This window comes from Priapulus caudatus, unplaced genomic scaffold (genome assembly GCF_000485595.1).
Source record: "Priapulus caudatus unplaced genomic scaffold, Priapulus_caudatus-5.0.1 Scaffold152, whole genome shotgun sequence".
NCBI lineage: Eukaryota > Metazoa > Priapulida > Priapulimorpha > Priapulimorphida > Priapulidae > Priapulus > Priapulus caudatus.
Window position 1 is genome coordinate 379,697 of NW_014577213.1, and position 21,264 is coordinate 400,960.

General features: G+C 45.5%; 1 protein-coding gene and 1 long non-coding RNA gene across 2 annotated transcripts in view; both read right to left on the reverse strand.

Moving 5' to 3' along the window:
* Positions 1–442: 442 nt before the first annotated feature.
* LOC106806289 (A disintegrin and metalloproteinase with thrombospondin motifs 16-like) overlaps positions 443–21,264 on the reverse strand; it is a 57,829-nt gene continuing 37,007 nt past the window's right edge. The window contains exons 12-18 of the mRNA XM_014808174.1: positions 20,374–20,472; positions 18,630–18,787; positions 18,317–18,383; positions 17,681–17,771; positions 16,736–16,878; positions 971–1,089; positions 443–509 (exon numbers count right to left, since the gene is read on the reverse strand). Of these exons, the coding sequence (XP_014663660.1) occupies positions 443–509; positions 971–1,089; positions 16,736–16,878; positions 17,681–17,771; positions 18,317–18,383; positions 18,630–18,787; positions 20,374–20,472 (744 nt within the window). The remainder of the gene's footprint in view (positions 510–970; positions 1,090–16,735; positions 16,879–17,680; positions 17,772–18,316; positions 18,384–18,629; positions 18,788–20,373; positions 20,473–21,264) is intronic.
* LOC106806300 lies at positions 4,191–6,329 on the reverse strand. The gene is made up of 2 exons (XR_001393527.1): positions 6,143–6,329; positions 4,191–5,013 (listed from the first exon to the last, which is right to left on the reverse strand). It is a non-coding gene; the product is annotated as an uncharacterized LOC106806300 (long non-coding RNA).

Genomic DNA, 21,264 nt, shown 5'->3' on the forward strand with positions numbered 1-21,264 from the left:
ATCACATTTTGTCGGCAAAATTCGTTATCGACGTTCGTAAGAAAAATCACGCGACGTCGCATTGAGAGTAAAAAAAATCCCCACGTTGTCTGTCAAATTTAAGCAAATTTATGACGTCCCAGCCGTGGGCCTCATCTCAGCACACGTCAGATTCACGACGGCATTATACAAGATAGTATTTACGGTGAAGCGCATATTGAAGTAAATTACTACTCCTGTAATATTATCAGGAGTGAATAATAATAGATAATTCTAATAATAATAATTATAATACAAATAATAATCTATTATTATTCACTCCTGATATCATGAACGGTAATTGGTGTACGCCGGTTAATGTGCATGGATACGTAATAGGTGATGCGTACGGTCGATGACGTGTCCTTGGAGACGTAAGCCATTATATCCATTATCAGTCATCTCGGTTAAAATCACATTTACCTTACTGCCCGCGACATATCTCCGTGATCGTCTCTGAACCCACGCAAGAGCTTCCGCCGTTATCCGGTCTGAAACGAAGCGTACCTCGATATATATATATATAGACGAGCGACGTGACTATAACTCGTCTTCTTCGAGCTGCTTGTCAAACGAGCTGGCGAACACGTGGCGCAGCCCGCGTGCGTGCGTGCGTGCGTGCGTGCCGTCGCGTGTGTGTGTGTGCGTCAAAGTAGAGCAAGAAAGAATCCCGTGCAAGGTCTCAGTTTTTTCTCTTTTTTTTACTACTATCTACTATCTTTCTTACGATAACGAGCCTTGCTCTCATTTATTTTCTCTACATTTATCCCAGGAAATGCACGTGCTCTAGTGCAGATTTGCAGAATTCAGATGAAGTCGCGAGTACGCGGCGAACAGTGGTGCAGTAGTATCTATGCGCATTGCGCATTAGTTCGAGCACCGTATCTCTTCGACTTCTCTCTACCTGACCGAGCCCCTCCCCCTCCCCCTCCTCCCGATGATTATAACTTACGCGGGATTGGTGCATGTTCGTCTTTTAATGAGCAGCTTCACGCCGCCCTTAAGGCACGTCGTCGCGCTATCACAGTCCGATATCAGCTCAGGCTCGCTCCAACCGCCGTCGATCGGCGCCTGAAGATGAAAGACACGCTTAAACACGCGGCATACATCCCCTCCTTTACGTCACTCGGCCACGCAAAGCCGCACGGCGTAACGTACGCTCGTCGTTACCGTCTGCGACGCAGACCGATAGTCATTTACGTTCAATTTTTATGCTCGTATTTTGTCCATAAATGACCGCACTCGATCCACATCCTGGTAAATCTTCACCGTGAATTACCCTAATGCTTTTATCTAGTCTACTTGAGGTTGTTTATGCGACATTTCGGGTATTTATATATACAATCACGTTCAATTGACATAATTTAATGGCTATTTTGGTTCAATATAGACCGTCCCACTGTATATTAGCTCATATATTTTGACCACATTTCGGATGTAGTTACGAACCTATGTATAGGTCTACCACGGTGACCTTCTCTGATGCACCGTACGACAGTCTTACTAGAAGAACGTTACGTCATGGTTCGTAACTAAGATCGTCTACGTAAGAAGATCTGCCTCGCTTTCGATAAAAAAAGATGGCTGTTTTCGTATAGTTTGCACCATCAATTTTTGGCCGGCGTGCTCTGATACAGGACGCAGCGCCAAGGTAGAGCAAGTAAGAATCCCGCAGAACCCCAGTTTTTCTTTTGTTTGTCTCGGGAAAACGACAATCTTTCTTACGAAAACGAGCCTTGCTCTCACCAAGCGTATCGCCTCTCACAGTCAAGCTAGCAAGTAACACCGACGCCTGGTGAGAACCAGCGCAGCGTGGCTATCGTCATCGTCATCGTCGTCCTCATGCAGAAGTTGGCGAAGCTTGCTGGCTTACACACAGCTGTACTTGTTCCGTGTTATACAATACAGAGGCAACCACGCGACATTGGGACAGGAGGATGAGACCGACAACTATAGTAGAAAGCTGTGTTCTTCACGTTCGCATGAGAGCGCATTGATAGGACAGTCCGAGAAACAGATAGCTAGCAATTCGAACGTTGAGGGAGTAATAACAATGTGCAAAGAAACCAAACGCATAACGCAGGCGATTGTGCTCTAACGATCGTGCAGTCGCTACAGGCGGATACGCATTCACCTAAGCAAAATTTTATTCATATAAGTCGTCTAATTATTATTATTCCCTGGCGCACTCCAGCGCGCCTTCCATAAACGTAATATCTCTGGCACCTCACACACCTTTCATGTCGTTACACGATGCTATTTTCGTGTCGGGTAGTAGCTGTTGATACTCGTCGCTATATATATATACTTTCTCTCTTTCTATCTGTCTCGTTAGCTTTTGGTGACAGCGTGGATAGATGAGAGTGGTGCTACTGCTGTCTGCGATACTTCGAATCTAATTTAAGTTGTACGAAATCGAAACGGACAGGAAATACAGCAACTTATATTTTCTTGCGGGTCGAAGAAATTCAAGAAACCGAGGAGACGAACTCGCACGAAGATCACATACGGTTTCGGCTTTTCGAAATTTGAGTTTCTAGCAAAGTATAACCTTGTATTAACCAGCTGAGGTGGAAACAGAGACTGGCTTAGTAATTGTAGACAGTGACGAATTGCGTTGTGGCAATCTCGCCGTCCGTTCTTTCCTTCCGTCGACGACGATTCGAATTTGGATCAGAATAGCCGACCAGTCTCTCCACAACCGGTTCTTCTTCTTTCTATTTTTCTCTTTCTCTTTTTTGTTCTTTCTCTCTCTCTCCACCTCCCTCTTTCTCACTATCTCCCTGTCTCTCTCTCTCTCTCTCTTTCTCCTTCCCTCTCTCTCTCTCCCCCCTCTCTCTCCCTCTTTTCCTCTCTCTCCGCCTCTCTCTCCCTCTTTCTCTCTCTCTCCCCCTCTCTCCCTCTTTCTCTCTCTCTCCCCAATCTCTCCCTCTACTCTTGATAAAAATAACAGTTTGCTGATTCTTTATCACCTGAAGCCCTCCACAACCCGCCATGCACTCGTCTGCTTAGAGGCGACCTGCGCTGACGTCACACGCTCGCAGCATATATATATATTCCGTGTCAAAGAACTACAACGACGACGACGACGGCGACGATAATAATAATAATAATAATTATAATACAAACAATAATCTATTATTATTCACTCCTGATATCATGAACGGTAATTGGTGTACGCCGTTAATGTGCATGGATACGTAATAATAATAATTATAATACAAATAATAATCTATTATTATTCACTCCTGATATCATGAACGGTAATTGGTGTACGCCGTTAATGTGCATGGATACGTAATAGGTGATGCGTACGGTCGATGACGTGTCCTTGGAGACGTAAGCCATTATATCCATTATCAGTCATCTCGGTTAAAATCACATTTACCTTACTGCCCGGACATATCTCCGTGATCGTCTCTGAACCCACGCAAGAGCTTCCGCCGTTATCCGGTCTGAAACGAAGCGTACCTCGATATATATATATATAGACGAGCGGACGTGACTATAACTCGTCTTCTTCGAGCTGCTTGTCAAACGAGCTGGCGAACACGTGGCGCAGCCCGCGTGCGTGCGTGCGTGCGTGCGTGCGTGCGTGTGTGTGTGTGCGTCAAAGTAGAGCAAGAAAGAATCCCGTGCAAGGTCTCAGTTTTTCTCTTTTTTTTACTACTATCTACTATCTTTCTTACGATAACGAGCCTTGCTCTCATTTATTTTCTCTACATTTATCCCAGGAAATGCACGTGCTCTAGTGCAGGTTTGCAGAATTCAGATGAAGTCGCGAGTAACGGGCGAACAGTGGTGCAGTAGTATCTATGCGCATTGCGATTAGTTCGAGCACCGTATCTCTTCGACTTCTCAACACACACACACACACACAATGGCATTGAAGCATGACGACTCAAAACGGCCTGTAATCGCCCCTTGCGTTTTGTTCAACCAAATATATGCAGTCCCGTGTAGAGCATAACAATACGTTTCCTATCTTTCTGACATAATATGGTTAACATCTTAGGATATATAAAAATTCCCTACAAAATAATCACTACAATAGACTTTTGAAACATCAATTATGTATAGGCCTAGCTAATAATTATCGCATGATTGTCTCCCAGTCTATATATAGTATATAATCTAAATTAGAATATAAATATAACAGGTTTACCAGGACCTTCAATTGAATATGGCTTTACTTTTATTATGGCCTTTAGCGTAACGTTTCCGTTTCACGACGCTCGCTGATGAAACGCATACTGGCATTGATCAAACACGCAATTCATGAACAAGAGCTTACTTATCGTCTCTCTCTCTCTCCTCTCTCTCTCTCTCTCTCTCATTATCTCTTTCTCTCTCATTCTCTCTCTCTCATTCTCTCTCTCTTTCTTTCTCTATCTCACTCTCTCTTTCTCTATCTCTCTGCCCAATCTAGCGAAATAACTCGGTAAGACGACCTTTTGTCGGTCGATTACTATAAACTGCGTGTAGAATATAGAACACATGCTGGTCTCTCTCTAACTTCGACGTTTTGGCGGGACAATCTCGCCCCGCCATGGTGCCAGCTTCTATGTACATTCACCATCGTGCGGTGAATGTTCCGGTATAGCGCAACTGGAATTGTGCCGTGAATCCAGAGAGATTCGAATCCGACGAAATTACTCGAACCGTTCTCGAACTCGACAACGAACTCGACAACGACAATCGAATTAGACAAGCGAGTCGGTCCGTGGGGGGCATCGTTAGGGGGCGCATGATGATGAGCAGCTCGCTTGCATCTTCGTCAATACGTATGTTGGCAGACGAGAGAGACGGCGAGATAGTGGTGGTGGTGATGGTGGTGATGGTGGTGGTGGTGATGGTGGTGATGGTGGTGATGATGATGGCGGTGGTGGCGGCAGTGGTTACGTTCTGAACGTTCGTCTCTTTTCCCGGAGAGATGTGCCTCTAGCAATTTTCGTTCGCGTCGTCGGTTTTCTCCTTTCCTTGGCAGTTGAATTCCTATGAAACATTAATAAAAAGTAAACGTGTGTCTTCTGCGCTGAGTTGAGAGTGGAAGCCATAACTCTCACGTGAACAGGCTTTTCGCGCTGGTTCTAGGGTGAGGGGAGTGAACCATGCTGCCGTGTTGACCATGATTGTATCGTGCTTCAAACCAATTACTACAAAAACCGATTCAATCTGTATACCGCGAATCCTTCAAGAATCCGAAACGCACCGACGCATGCCAGCTCACTGCGTTTGCATGCGCGTGTTTTTGCATGGTTGTGTGTGTGCGTGCGTGCGTGCGTGCGTGCGTGCGTGCGTGTGTGCGTGTGTACCCGACCACCCCACGCATATCAGCTTGTATCCATCTTATATCCACTTACAAAGCGTCGAGGGGAAACGACGCTCCGATTCTATTTTTAAAATTCCATTTTACTAGTTATTATGCGATCGTTCTAGCGTGACGATGGTCAAACATGTTGATCGTAATCCTATCAAGAGTGAATAATAATAGATTATTAGAATAGATAATAATCTATTATTATTCACTCCTGATCCTATGTGTTGCTATATGGGAGTATAGCTGCGTTCACACGTATACACGGCTATTAGCTGGTGACCGTACTTAGTTTGTGCTAAGTCCGGTTAAAAATGCGTTCACACGAAGATACACGAGATTCGAGGCTTAGCTATAGCTCGGTATAAGATAGACTTGCGAATACGCCGCCGTTAGGACAGTTCCAGACGCTACCCTAACGATCGTGCAGCCGAACGGTAGCAGTGATAGCTTCACACGACAATTCAATACGCGGCCAAGCGTGGGTGCCGGAATATACGCGGCCCTTAGTTAGGCGCGGATATGATTCCGCGCTAAGCAAGCCGGAGCAATCGCGCTAAGCAAGCCGGATGGCCCTAAGCAAGCCGCGTATATTTAGGTCGTGAACGCAACTAAACTCTCGTCGTGAACGCCGAGTGCAAATATCCACGTCACGTTGACATCGAGGTCACTTAACCGGGTCGCGAGACGTTGCCGTCTCCGCTCTTGACAGATGATCATGACATCATGACCTGGGATAATGATGACAGATAAGTCATTATTACACCCCCCCCCTCCCTGGATAATGACTAAGTGAGTCACGCTTACCGCTGCATATATTATTGATCGCGCAGTAAGTGTCGCGGATTTCCGGACTGCTCCCGCACGCCGATGCCGGTGGGACGGAAATATTACGGATGAGCGGAGAAGCGGCTCTTCGGTTCCACCCTTGACTTGACACGCCGTGATGCAGGCCGACTTTGCTTTACGCTGGCCTGCCGCTGCCTCTTACGGCCCACCTGTCACGGCTGCAGGCAGAGCGAGTGAGTGGTCGTGAGTGAGTTGGCTGTGAGTGAGTGAGTGGACAAGTGAAAGCGTGATGGAGGTTGAGGGTGACGTGAGTGAGTGAGTGCCAATCATGGCGCCCCTGTTGTAATCGGCCTCGCACTCTCCCTGGCTCATGTGACGTGAGTGAGTGAGTGATGACGTGAGTTGGGGTGGGTTAGTGCAGAGAGAGAGTAGATGAGAGAGAGAGTGGTGAGGTGAGCTGGGATCGTGAGATGACTGGTGGGAGGGTGATGTGAGTGATTGTGAGCGTGAGTGAGTGACTGTGAGTGTAAGTGGGTGCGGCGGACGTTACGTGAGAGAGGAGAGAGAGAGAGAAGAGAGATTGTGGGTGAGTGAATGTGGGTGAGTGGTGAGTGGTGGAGTGACGTTTGAGATGAGAGAGAGTGGGCGGGGTTAGTTAAGATGAATGCAGACGCAGACCGAGACGTAGCCGGGAGCTTAGCCTCGAGCATCGGGGACGGACTGAGCGAGAGAGAGACTGGTGGGGTGCTGACGATCTCTGAGTATGTTTTTTACGTTGCGCGCAATGGCGATGAGAGTGCTGGGCCACGACCTGAAGAAATGACGAGGGAAGGATGAATGGATGGGGCAGAGATGCCCCAAGATTGAAAGGATAGATAGATAAGTATAGATAGAGAGAGGAGCAGAGAGAGAGATAGAAAAAGAGAGAGTGAGAAAAGAAAGAGATAATGGAGACACGAGAGAGACGGGAGAAAGAGATATAGGAGAAGACAGATATGGAGAGAATGAGGAGGAGAGGAGAGAGAAAGAAGAGGAGAGAGAGAGAGAGAGCGAGTAGATGATGGGAGTGGCGTGGACCGGTGCGTCGAATGAGAGAGAGGATTAAGTGGTGCGAGTGAGTGAGTGAGAGATTAGAGACGAGAAAGAGAGAGAGAGAGGAGAGAATGACGCAGAGAGAGTGGGGTGAGTGTGAGAGAGAGCGAAGAGAGTGGAGTGAGTGATAGAGAAAGAGACAGAGGGAGAGACGGGTACCGAGAGGAGCGATCGCATAGAGCGAGATGGCGTAGACGGATGGCCGCTGAGAGAGCAGCGAGATAGATAGATCGATAGATAGGAGAGAGATAGAGAGACGAAGAAAGAGAGACAGAGAAGAGTTGAAAGCAACAAGACGACCCGCTCTGCCCGCCCGCCCGCCTCGGCGTCGCGCGGCTTTGAGAGAGGAAAGAGAGAGATGAGGATGAGAGACCAGAAAGCAGGTGCCGAGGGCTCGAGTCGGTGAGGTGGAGAGCGAGAGATAGAGAGATGAGAGCGAGAGAGGGAGCGCGAGAGAGAGACGAGACGCACGCTCGAGGCGGAGAGGAGAGCGAGAGATGGCGAGAGCGCAGAGAGAGGCGAGATAGATAGATAGAATTGAGAGAGAGTGAGAAAGAAAGGAGTGAACTTGAGAGAAGATAAGCAAAAAAGAGCAGTGAGAATTGGAGGTGAGTGGTGAGTGATTGTCCGAGGTGACTGTGAGGTGACGTGAGTCAGTCGAGTGAGTGTTTTGTTGTGGATGTGAGTGAGTGAGGTGAGCTGAGTGAGTGAGTGAGTGAGTGCAGTGAGTGGCGCGTAGGACCGAGTGAGTGAGTGAGTGAGTGAGTGACGTGAGTGAGTCGAGTGAGTGAGGTGAGTGAAGTGAGGAGAGAGAGAGAGATGAGAGAGGAGAGAGGAGAGTGCGCACACGTACACACGGACTGTCATCGCATCCATCGTTATATTAGGGGCAGCTGATAAGTGTGGCGTACCGCGTAGTAATTGCGTTTTGCGAGGGTGGCGCTGTGACTGTATTGCCAGTAAGGCGGGAAAATCAGCGTGTGAGAGCGATGTCGAAAAAAGGGGTTTTATCGTAAAAGTGCCGTGAGAGGCCCGGGGGAGGGGCGTTGAACTAGGGTATCGGCTGGGGGTCGTTAGGAGGATTTCAACAAACATACACCCCGCACACACACACACACACACACACACACACACACACACACACACACACACACGCACGCACGCACGCACGCACGACGCACGCACACACACACATGCACACCACGCACACACACGACGCACACGCCACACGCACACCACATGCAACACACACACACTGTGCACACACCACACACACGACACAACACACACACCACACACACATACACACACACACACACACACATACACACACACACACACACACACACACACACAAACACACACACACACACCTTACGCGTAGATTCACGAGTCGGTGACCGGCTTTAAATTGAATACCTGTTAATATATTAATTTCAACCACCAACCCATAAGCCACCGCCACACACACACACACACGCCACGCACGCCACGCACACACACACACACGCACGACGCACACCGCCGCGTCTGCGCGCACGCACACGCAGCGCACGCACACACCACACACACTATGCACACACACGCACACACACACACACACGCACACGCACACACACATTGCACACACACACACACATGCACACACAACACACACACACACAGCCCACACACACACTACACACACACACACACACACACACACACACACACACATATTCTCACACATACACATACATACACACACACACACACACACACACACACACACACACACACACACACACACACACACATACGAGTGAAACGAGTCGTACGAGCTTTAATTAATACCTTTAATATATGATAACTGTTTTCCATTTCCCGACAGAATCGACTTGAAGTAGTTAAACTGAGTGAGAGATGTGCAGTATTCGGTGGCATGCACCGCAGTAGTCGTCTCCTCGCTTGAGCATTCCTCCTAGAAGTCAATCGACATGAAGTGTCAGAATGAAACCATTTTCACTGCTGATATACTGCCACTGACGTGTAGCTGCCAGCGACGTGACCTGTAAGCGCTTCACTAATGCATCACATTTTGTCGGCAAAATTCGTTATCGACGTTCGTAAGAAAATCACGCGACGTCGCATTGAGAGTAAAAAAAAAATCCCCACGTTGTCTGTCAAATTTAAGCAAATTTATGAGTCCAGCCTGTGGGGCCCTCAATCATCAGCCACACGTCAGATTCACGACCGCATTATACATCGATTAGTATTTACGGTTGAAGCGCATATTGACAGTAAAATTATCTTACTGCCTGTAATATTATCAGGAGCAATGATAATATAGAAATTTAATAATAATAATTATAATTACAAATAATATATCTATTATTATTCATCCTGCATATCGATGAACTGGATAATTGGGTGGTACGCCTTAATGTGCTATGGGATACGTACATAGCGCTGATGCGTACGGTCGATGACGTTCGTCCTTGGAGACGTAAGCCATGTATATTCCATTATCAGTCATCTCGGTTAAAATCACAATTTACCTTTACTGCTCCGGAGCACTATCTCCGTTGATCGTCTCTTGAACCCACGCAGAGCTTCGCCGTTATCCGGTTCTGAAACGAAGCGTACCTCGCATATATATATATATAGACGATTCGGACGTGACGTATAAGCATCGTCTTCTTCGAGCTGCTTGTCAACGAATGCTGCGCGAACACGTGCGCGCAGCCGCGTGCGTGCCGTGCGTGCGTGCGGGTGCGCGTTAGTGCGGCCCTCTGGTAGTGCGTCAAAGTTAGAGCAAGAAAACGAATCCCGTGCGAACGGTCTCAGTTTTTTCTCTTTTTTTTACTTACTAATCTACTATCTTTCTTACGATAATCGAGCTTGCCTCGCTCATTTATTTTTTCTCTACATTTTATCCCAGAGAATGCACAGTGCTCTAGTGCAAGGTTTGCAGATCACGATGAAGTCGCGAGTAACGGTACGCGCAACAGTTGGCTGCGTAGTATCTATGCGCATTGCGATTAGTTCGAGACCGATATCTCGTCGGACTTCTCTCTACCTGACCGACGGCTCCCCTCCCCCCCTCCCCCCTCCTCCACGAGCTTTGATAACTTTACGCGGGCATTGCGTGCATGAGTTCGTCTTTTTAATGCAGGCAGCTTCACTCAGCCGCCCTTAAGGCACGTCGTCGCTGCCTTCACACGGTGGCTCGATATCAGCTCACGCGCTCGCTCGCAACCCGTCCGATCGTGGCGCTGGAAGATGTTAAAGAACACGTAACACCACCGTGCATACATCCCCTCCTTTACGTCACTCGCGCAAAAGCCGCCATCGGCGTAACGTACGCTCGTCCGTCTACCCTGCTGGACGCAGCACCGGAGATAGTCATTTAACGTTCAATTTTTATGCTCGTATTTGTCCATAAATGACCGCACTCGATCCACATCCTGGTAATCTTTCACCGTCGATTACCCTAATGTATTTATCTAGTCTACTTGAGGTGCGTTTATGCGACATTTGGGTATTTATACTATACAATCACGCTTCATATTGCACATAATTTAATTGGCTATTTTGGTTCAATATAGACCGTCCCCACTGTAATTAGTTCATATATTTTGACCACATTCGCATGTAGTTACGAACCATATGTATGAGGTCTACCACGGTGACCTTGCTCTTGATTGCACCGCTACGACAGTCTTACATAGGAGACGTTACGTCATGGTCGTAACTAAGATCGTTCTACGTAAGAAAGATCTGCCTCGCTTTCGGATAAAAAAAGGATGGCTGTTTTCGCTATAGTTTGCACCATCAATTTTTGGCCGCGTGCTCTGATACAGAAACGCAGCGCCAAGCGCTTATAGCCAAGCTAAGAATCCCGCCAGAACCCCAGTTTTCTTTTCGTTTTGTCTCGGGAAACGACCAACTTCTTCTACGAAAACGAGCCTTGTCTCACCAAGGTACATCGCCCTCGACAGTCAAAGGCTAGCAAGGTAACACCGCGACCTGGTGAGAATCCAGCGCAGGTCACGTGGCTATCGTCATCGTATCGTACCGTCTCCTCATGCCAGAAGTTGGCGAAGCTTGCTGGCTTCACACACAGCTGTACTTGTTCCGTGATTAACAATCACAGCAGGCAACCACGCGACATTGGGACAGGAAGGATGAGACCGACAACTTATAGGTAGAAAGCTGTGTTCTTCACGTTCGCATGAGAGCCGATTGATAGGACAGTCCGAGAAACAGATAGCTAGCAAGTCGAACGTTGAGGGGTCAGTAATAACAATGTGCAAAGAAACCAAACGCATAACGCAGGCGATGTGTGCTTAAACGATCGTGCAGTCGCTACACGGCGGATACGCATTCACCTAAGCAAAATTTTATTCATATAAGTCGTTCTAATTATTATTATTCCCTGGCGCACTCCAGCGCGCCTTCCATAAACGTAATATCTCTGGCACCTCACACACCTTCATGTCGTTACACGATGCTATTTCGGTGTCGGGTAGTAGCTGTTGATACTCGTCGCTTATAGTATATATAATAAGATAAATTTGAAAATTTAACATTTTTATTACGCGAGATTTCGAGAACATATGTCTCTTCGTCAGGCGACAACAACAGAATGGTTGTAAATATATATATAGTTATATATAGAGCTATATATTTATATATATATAGTTATATATTTAATATAATAAATTCAAATAATAGGTAGAGGGTGTTTAAGTTTTAATACGCGAGCTTTCGAGACGTGCATCTCTTCATCAGGCTCTACCTATTAGTTGTATTAATTTTGTTTATTATCTACATGGGTGTTCGTGTGGGATTTCACTTCTATATATATATATGGATATATCAGCATCTTGAAAAGACAAAATCTAATAATATTGTAAAAGTTAAGGTGCACTAAAATAGCATCATGCAAACATGACGGAGTCGGCTGGTGCGTGAGTAAATCAGCAATATATAAACTGATAAAAAACACCAAAATTTTATGCTAGACTAGACTTCATACAATATATACCTCAGTGTACGACTAGTGTGCATGTGCATTTACATGCTACTCTATTACCTCTCACATACCATCCAGGAAGGGCATACCGATCCAGTGATCCAGAAATACCGATTTCTAAAAATATATAAAAACCTATGTTTCCCTGTTTTAATTTTTAAAAGCTATAGTATGCAATTGAATAGCCTAACGGCTGTTCTAAGAGGAAGGATTTCCAATTCAACGTACCAAAATTCAAGTTCTAAACCAAAATACCGATTTCTAATAAATATAAGAACATATGTTTCCCTGTTTAATTTTTTAAAGCTATTTAAAGCAATTTAATCGCCTAAGGGCTGTTCTCAGAGAAACCATTCAAATGCATACAGGGTGCCTTGAATCGCACATCGGGACGTCAACTTCAGGCAATATCATCCGCTGCAACCCTTCTACATCATTTGCTAGCACTACATGCTACTCTATGACCTCACACATAACATTCATGTCGCAAAAATACCGATTACTAAAAATATATAAGAACCTATGTTTCTCTGTTTTATTTTTTAAAGCTATAGTATGCAATTTAATAGCCTAAGGGCTGTTCTCAGAGAAACCATTCAAATGCATACAGGGTGTCTCGAACCGCACATCGGGACGTCAACTGCAATATCAGGCGCTACAACCCCTTCTACATTATTTTCTAGCACTAGAATGCTAGTTACGCCGTCACGTTGAATTCTGACATAATCCGCTGATGCAACATCATGCACATCATGCAACATCATGCAACATCATGCAACATCATGCAACATCATGCAACATCATGCAACACCATGCAACATCATGCACATCATGCAACATCATGCACATCATGCAACATCATGCAACACCATGCAACATCATGCACATCATGCAACATCATGCAACACTTCATAATCATGCGCGAACTTCTACCGCGCAAAGAAACGACGAGACGAGTGTCAAGGTTTTGAGAGCGACTCTTCAAGACTATAACAACACTTCTACTGATTAAGCCTAGCGCACACACCCGAGCAAAACGGGGAATTTTGTTTTCCAGCGTTTTCGTCCCGAGCAAGCGCACACACGACACCCGACACAGCCACTGATCTCTACTATACTAACTCTATCTATACTACTAATTTATTAATACTATTCTATCTCTTCTAGGTTAGTATAGTAGATATCAGTGGACACAGCACACAGCTGAGCAAAACATACAGAAACACTGCGTGCAGCGCCGCTGTCACATGACATCAAAAATAGCCATCCAATGGACATCCAATTTTGTGTGTCATGTGATATTTTTAAGGATATTGATTGGAGACCGTCTGTGGCGTTTCGCTGTGTAGCAGAACGATTGACGCACACACCCGAGCAAAACGTACGCTCAGGCGAAAACACGCTCCGCGAATCAAACATTGCTTGTTAGGCGAAACATGCTCAGCTGAGCAATGTTTTTAAAATGTTTTTAGCGTAAAGCATAACGCACACACCCGAGCGAAACACCTGAACGTGGAGCAAAACATGTTTCGCTCGATGTTCGTGGCTGTGTGCGGATTCCCGAAACAAAAAACATTGCTCAGCTGAGCGTGTTTCGCTGAACAAGCAATGTTTGATTCGCGGAGCGTGTTTTCGCCTGGGCGTACGTTTTGCTCGGGTGTGTGCGTCAATCGTTCTGCTACACAGCGAAACGCCAAAGACGGTCTCCAATCAATATCCTTAAAAATATCCCATGACACACAAAATTGGATGTCCATTGGATTTGGATGACTATTTTGGATGTCATGTGACAGCGGCGCTGTACGCAGTGTTTCTGTATGTTTTTCTCAACTGTGTGCTGTGTCGGGTGGCGTGTGTGCGCTTGCTCGCCGAGCAGAACGCGAAACGCAGGGAAACAAAATTTCGTGTTTCGCTCGGGTGTGTGCGTTGTGCTTAATGCTCTATGCTTTAATTCTATATGCCTACAGTCATCTCTATTCTAACGTCTGTGTATAATGACACGCAGCCATAAACCGCTTATATTAGCAATGCGTTGGTTTTATACAAACTATTACCTCTATAACGTAACTACGAAAAACGCTTGCCATACAAACTAGGCACATATTATATTCCTATATCCCACATCCAATATCTTGCGTGTATATATATATAGGGTCGGCAATACGTTATGAACGCAGGTATAAAGAGATAGACTATAAAGACGAGCAATCGCGAAAGCGGGTTATATAATATCACGAGTGAGAGAGGGGGTTATATAATAACAAGAGTCCATAATAGGAAATCATACTCATAAATGTCATACTCTTTTTCTATTATGGACTCTTGATAATATATAACCCCCCTCTCTTTCTTCTCTCTCTTTATATATTATAGAGACAGAAAATGCGCGCGCGGGGCGGGGGCAGAGCTGGAGAGAACTGGGGAGAAGAGAGAGAGAGAGAGAAAGAGAGAGAGAGAGAGAGAGAGAGAGAGAGAGAGAGAGACGAGGGAGAGAGAGCGACGCATCTGCATTAATATTTTCGTAGCGATTGAGGCTAATAGCTGTCTAAACGTGCGAGAGAAGCACGTGTACAAATCTACACCGACCGGACGAGATTACTAGCTAGACGTGCAATACAGGTCGAATAAATGCGGCATGCAGACATGCAACGGGCGGGAAGGTAAGAAAACAGTTGCCATCCCTCAGCTAGTAAAATAGAGCCTATAGCGTGTTGTGGTGAATGTTCTAGAATAGCCGTGCAACCCACGACAGCGTGCAATGAGATATCGTGCGATACCAACGAGTGTCAGTTAGCACGATGTGGTAAATTATATAGAGATGTCGACGAGATAGGATAGAGCAGGGCGACGTCTATATATAGGGGCAACTAGTGTAATCAATGGGTTTTGTGTGACATCAATGGGTTGCCTTTAGACAGTAACAACTAACGACATTTACGACGTGTACAGGCAATCGCGTTGATTTCGCTTTTCCTTGTAATGCTGGCGAGTCACCAGATACCCTGAAATTATAGGTACGGACGCAAGAGTTTATGCTATTTGGACAGATTAAGGTTTATGTTAAATCTCTATTCCAATGATCAGCAAAATAGTCGACACCACTGGCCGTAATGCGTGCAACGATGTAAAACTACGATATCGTAGCCGCACGTTAGCCTGACACGACCCGACATTAAACTGTCGACGCATGCTCAACGTACGCAGCTCAGGTTTGAACTAAAACGAGTCTTTACTTGCCAAATCACCAGTGAGCTCGTGTGACTAAACGAAGGTATTTTTTCTTAGCACTGCCACGTATGAGCGTTAGGGTAGATGCACGTGTTCATATGTATAGAAGCGAGTGTGGTTTGAGAAGAGGAGGCGAACGGTAAACGCAACTCTGTGATTTACGTCACGTTGTTCACTTCGCCCCGTAAAACTGTATATATCTTCGCAATCAGAGATCGCCGGATGCTGATATAGTTACGTCCGTCGCGTGAGCAGGGTCATTCATCGAGCTCTCTCAATTGACCCGCTGCATGCCAATCAGCTATAAGACGGACTCGACTTATTTACCGTTCCACCCCTGCTCCATCCCATTCCATCGGGAGTGAATGAAAACAGATTTTATGAAACGTTTTTATTCGCTCCCGATTTCATCTTTAGTTTGCTACGCAAGCAGCTCGAGCGGATTTCGTTCGAGAAATAACGACCCGCACACCTCGTATTATACGCGCTCCCTCGTAACGAAGACTGAGCGAGGGGAAATGTTGGTAATGACAAATGATTGATCAGGTTCACATTGGAAGCGGATGTGCTATCACCGTCGACGAATCTCTATTGATAGGTCAATATTCCCATAATCTAGGTCACAAGATGTATATTTCCAAAATTTCCAGCAGCAATTGGGCTATATATAGGCTGCTAGCAGTGTAGCGTAGCGTGTATTGTTGTAACGTATAGTGTGGTTCTGCTAGGTGTGTGCGAGAAATAGGCGTGGGTGGTTGTTACGTAGTAAAATCATTTAATGTAGTGTGTTTCTGCTAGGTATGTGCGAGATATTGGTTGTTATATAGTAAATTTGTGGTGTGTTTTCTCTAAATTTGTTCGAGAAATATGCGTGGGTGGTTGTTATATAAGAAAAATGTAGTGGTGGGGTGTGGTGCAGGTAATGTAGCACGATTTGTTTGATGTTTGAGAGATTTAGGGTTAGAGACTTCAACTTGAAACTTGACTAAGTATAAAGTTTTGACTAGCATGGTAAAGGCTAGAGATCTAAACTTGAACCTTGACTAAGTAGGATGTTTCGACTAGGATGGCGAGGGGTAGAGATCTAAACTTGAACATTGACTAATCAGGAAGTTTCGACTAGGATGGCGAGGGCTAGCGATCTAAACTTGAACCTTGACTAAGCAGGGAGTTTCGACTATGATGGCCTGCTGCCAATAGTCGTACTGTAGCTCCTGACACCTCGCCTGATAGTAGTATACGACCGGTTGCCTTACGTATCGTAGCAGACTCACCGCGCCCGGCTTTACGCATTTCCCGTCGACACAGTACTTTCCGTTTCCGCAGTTCTTGCCGTCCGGGAACGTGCGATCGACGAGTCGGAACAGGTTCTTTCCCGCGCCCACTTTGCAGCGGAACGCGCAGGCAGTCGGTATAGCTAAGGAGAAACGAGAGTAAGAGAGAGAGACGAGAGATGTGGGTGGGCCTTAATGTTCCCGTCCTATCGTTATTGTGTGTTACTCGGTGACATAGTGTGTGTGCATGTGTCTGCTAGTCTGCCACTCTATCTGTCCGCATGTCCGTCCATCCATCCACCCACACATTGACCCATTTACCAATTAAGTCATTCATCAATCTATCCATCCACCCGTCCGTTCATCCACTCATCCATCCACCCATTCGCCCGTCCGTCCGCCCGTCCGTTCGTCTGTCCGTCCGTCGTTCCGTCCCTCCGTCTATTCATGCATCAATCTATGCATCAATCCACTCATCCATCCATCGATATGTACCTATATATACATGCATGTGTGTACCTGCGTGTGTACGTGTCTGTGTAATCAGCGTAGAAACGTTCTACTATGCTAGCTATAATGGAGTTAATGGAGTTAGTTCGTTAAGAGAGTCAGCGAGTGAACGGCGTATGCACTCAGAGATTATTACCCGTCAGATATTATTATCTATGTCCATTAGGTATTTGTGGTTCCTGCCTTCGAGTATGAAACGACAAGAAAGAGCAGGAGAGGGAAGCGAAGGAAGAGAAGTAGTGTGAAGGGGATTAAATAAGAAGATGAAAGGGAGGAGGAGCAGGAGCAGGAGGAGAAAGAGGAGGAGGAGGAGGGGGGAGGGCGATGAGGAGCAGGAAGAGGAGGAGGAGGAGGGGCAGGAGGAAGGGGAGGAGGGGGAGGAGAAAGAGGGGGAAGGCAGAGGAAGGTGAATAGAATAGCATAACGATTACTTACGTTCTTGTCTGCTGTCGACGACGGCGTTTGGATGCCAGCTCTTACAGATGCCTCGCCCGTAGTTCTCAGCAGTCTTTCTTCGTCGGCATACCTTGATTATAGAAGAAACCCAGATCGATAGCGAGTTTACGGGCTGATACTAGAGAGAGGTATTACCGAGATTAGCATTATATTATGCATACCAGCTGCGCGTCGAGAGCGAGCGGCGCTACGCGCCTCGGCATCGGGTGAGGAAATGCCCCGCGTGAGAGTGGAGACAGGGACACGTTGAAACCACGAAAACTGCATAAAATGTGCCAATTTGGCTGCATAGATGCACAAAAATTGCATCAACATTGAATATTCAATTTGCAAGAATTGTCAAGAATTGCAGCGCGGTGCAGTGGGTAGGACTGAATCGATTTGTTTTTGTAAGTTATGTGTGTACGTTGGCGTACGGGGTTACGGCGCATGCACTAGTTTCACCCAATCACGACCAAGTGATAGCAGCAGTAGTAGCAGCAGCAGCAGCAGGACACACCGCAAATATATAAATAGATAGCACCCTATCGCAGATAATCACATTTCATGTATAACAAACGTTATTCTGGTAAGGTGAGAGACGCTTGCTAATTCGTGTAAACGTGTGCTACTCACTCGTTCATCGTCACACATCTCAATCTTTCTCTCCGAGCCTTTGCAAGGTTCGCCGCCATTTTGGGGTCTGCAAAAATACAGACGGGGTTGTTGTAACCTAGTTGTATCTAACCGAAGCAGTTACCTTTGCTTTTTTTAATGTAGCAGTGTTAATTTTTACTGTTTAGTTATATTCTAATCTCGTAATTTCATTCATATCTACGCCAACCTTCCTGTGAAAAGAAGGCACATATTTAGATTAGGCCTCACCAGCTCAGACGCTTTACACGGGATAGATTTAAAAAAAGAAGAAGAGTAATAGTTACGCTCTTACTTAGGATTGTTACACTCCCGTAAGAAGACCGTGTAGCCACTTCCCATCTGTAGACAGTTCGAGAGACACGTAGCGTTGGTAGTGTACAGACTCCAATCGCCGTTAATGACGTCAGGCCCGCTGTCTCCCCACGACGTGCATTTACCTGCACGACACCACTGCAGAGAATAAAAGTTATATATATATATATATTGATATATTGATATATTGATATATTGATATATAATCAATGTATAACATGTGATCAATATATAGTTGATTCGGCTCAACTCGGTACTATTATAATTTAGTCACTCTCGTCCCATCCTCAGTAATTCCTTCGTCCTGATTAAAGCCAATAATTATGGCTTTATATGGCTTTTAATATGGCCAATAATGACTCGCGTGGCTTTTCCGTTTTGGTTTACGGGAATGAATGTGTAAATCATTTGTCTTACGCATCCAATATATATTCAACACCATATTCCTATTTTACATTGTATTTTCGGTAATATATATATATATATTATATGAATATATATTACATATACATATATATATACATATATATATATATATATGTATATGTATATATATAATAATTTATAATATAGTATATATATAAGGAAAATAATGTGATTAAACTGGGAACCTATGTGGTTCAATTTGAATACGCGAGGCTTAATCGAGAATGTATAATCTTTTCGATCGAGCCTGATAAACATGATCACACAGAAGTAGGAACCAGTTTGAAAGTATAAAACAAAGAATACAGATGCATTACCATGAGAAAGCAATGGTGGATGGATGATGAATGGGGGATGGATGGTGATGGTGATGGGATGAGGATGATGGATGGATGGATGGTGATGGGTATGGATGGGATGGGGATGATGGTCGTATGGGATGGATAGGATGTATGGTATCGTATGGGGGATGGTTGTATGGATGGCGAGGGGCTGTATTTTTGAGGATGGGTGGTATGGGATGGAGGGATGGGGGTTGTTATGTGGTATTGGATGAGTGATTGGATGGAGGGCTATGGATGTTAGTATGTGGTATGTATGGGTATGCTATATTTGGGAATGATGGATGCGTTTATAGATGGTTTATCGGATGGAGGGGTGGTTTTTATAATTTTTATTATATATATGTTTGTGGGGGGGGGGTTTTGATGGATGGTCTTGTTGTGATTTGGATGTGTTGTTGGTGTGGGAGTGGGGATGGTATGGGTTTAGATGGGATGGGGAGTGGGTATGTTTATGGATGGGATTGGACTGGGACTGGATGGATAGATGGATGGACTGACGGCCGGACGAAAGAATAGACGGATGGGTGCGTAGGTGGATACGTGAGTATGTGGGTGGGTAAACAGATAGACGGACATGGGTGCATGGATGGATAGATTGAATATATATTGGATGCGTAAGACGGAGGATTTACACATTCATTCCCGTAAACCAAAACGGAAAAGCCACGCGAGTCATTATTGGCCATATTAAAAGCCATATAAAGCCATATTATTGGCTTTCATCAGGACGAGGGAATTACTGAGGATGGGACGAGAGTGACTGAATTATATTATTACCGAGTTGAGCCGAATCAACTATATATTGATCACATGTTATACATTGATTATATTGATATATATCAATATATTTATTACATGTTACACAATGATTATATTAATTTCTATATCGATTAATCATTATCAATCGGATGAGAAGCGGCAGAACATTGGAGGCTGATTTTGGTTAGTTCGCACCTTTTCGTTCCCGCAGTAAGTTCCGTCGAGGGCCGGATGCGCGCCGCGACTCACCAGCGGCAGATCGGGGTCTGAGCACCACAGGATGCGACAGATGTCCTGTAACATAGCGATATGGCGGCAGCTGTAGTCTCGTCGAGCGGGGCGCGAAATTTTTTTCCCCACGAGAGTTCCGGACCACAGTCAATCAGCGCACTTCATTCACTCGACTTCCTCGAAGCAACAATGTAAAATGAATACGCGCTATCCCTAACCCGAACCCTAACACTAACCCTAACCCTAACCCTAACACTATCCCTAACCCGAACCCTAACACTAACTATAATCCAACCATATATATACGAACCATATATTACAAAACACTATTTATGGTGGGTCCGGAACTCTCGTGGGAAAAAAAATTTCGGGGCTCCACGTGAAGCATAGCGCACGTTGACGGATGCGCTGCTTTGTGGTTACCGCAGTCTGTCATGCGCAACAACTACGTGCACGGTACTCGTTACTGCTTACGAGGTGAGACTGTTACTCCAAGAGATATCGGCGAATGGTGCGTTGCATGAGACATTACCATTCTGTGAATATTTAATCACGTGAAATATTGCAGCTCTGTGGATTGCTAGTTGCATGAAACATTGCAGCTCTGTGGATTGCTAGTTGCATAAAACATTTCAACTATGTGGATTGCCAGTTGCATGAAACATTGCAGCTCTGTGGATTGCTAGCTGCATAAAACATTGCAGCTCTTTCTGGACATTTGACTAGCAGACGTATTGTTACACGGGTGAACATCGAACATAGCACAGCGTTAATTCACACCTGCATTCTCCACCACGCAGTATCTTACACCGGTCATACTATACTGAGCAACGCAATGATACGTGTCGATGCCGT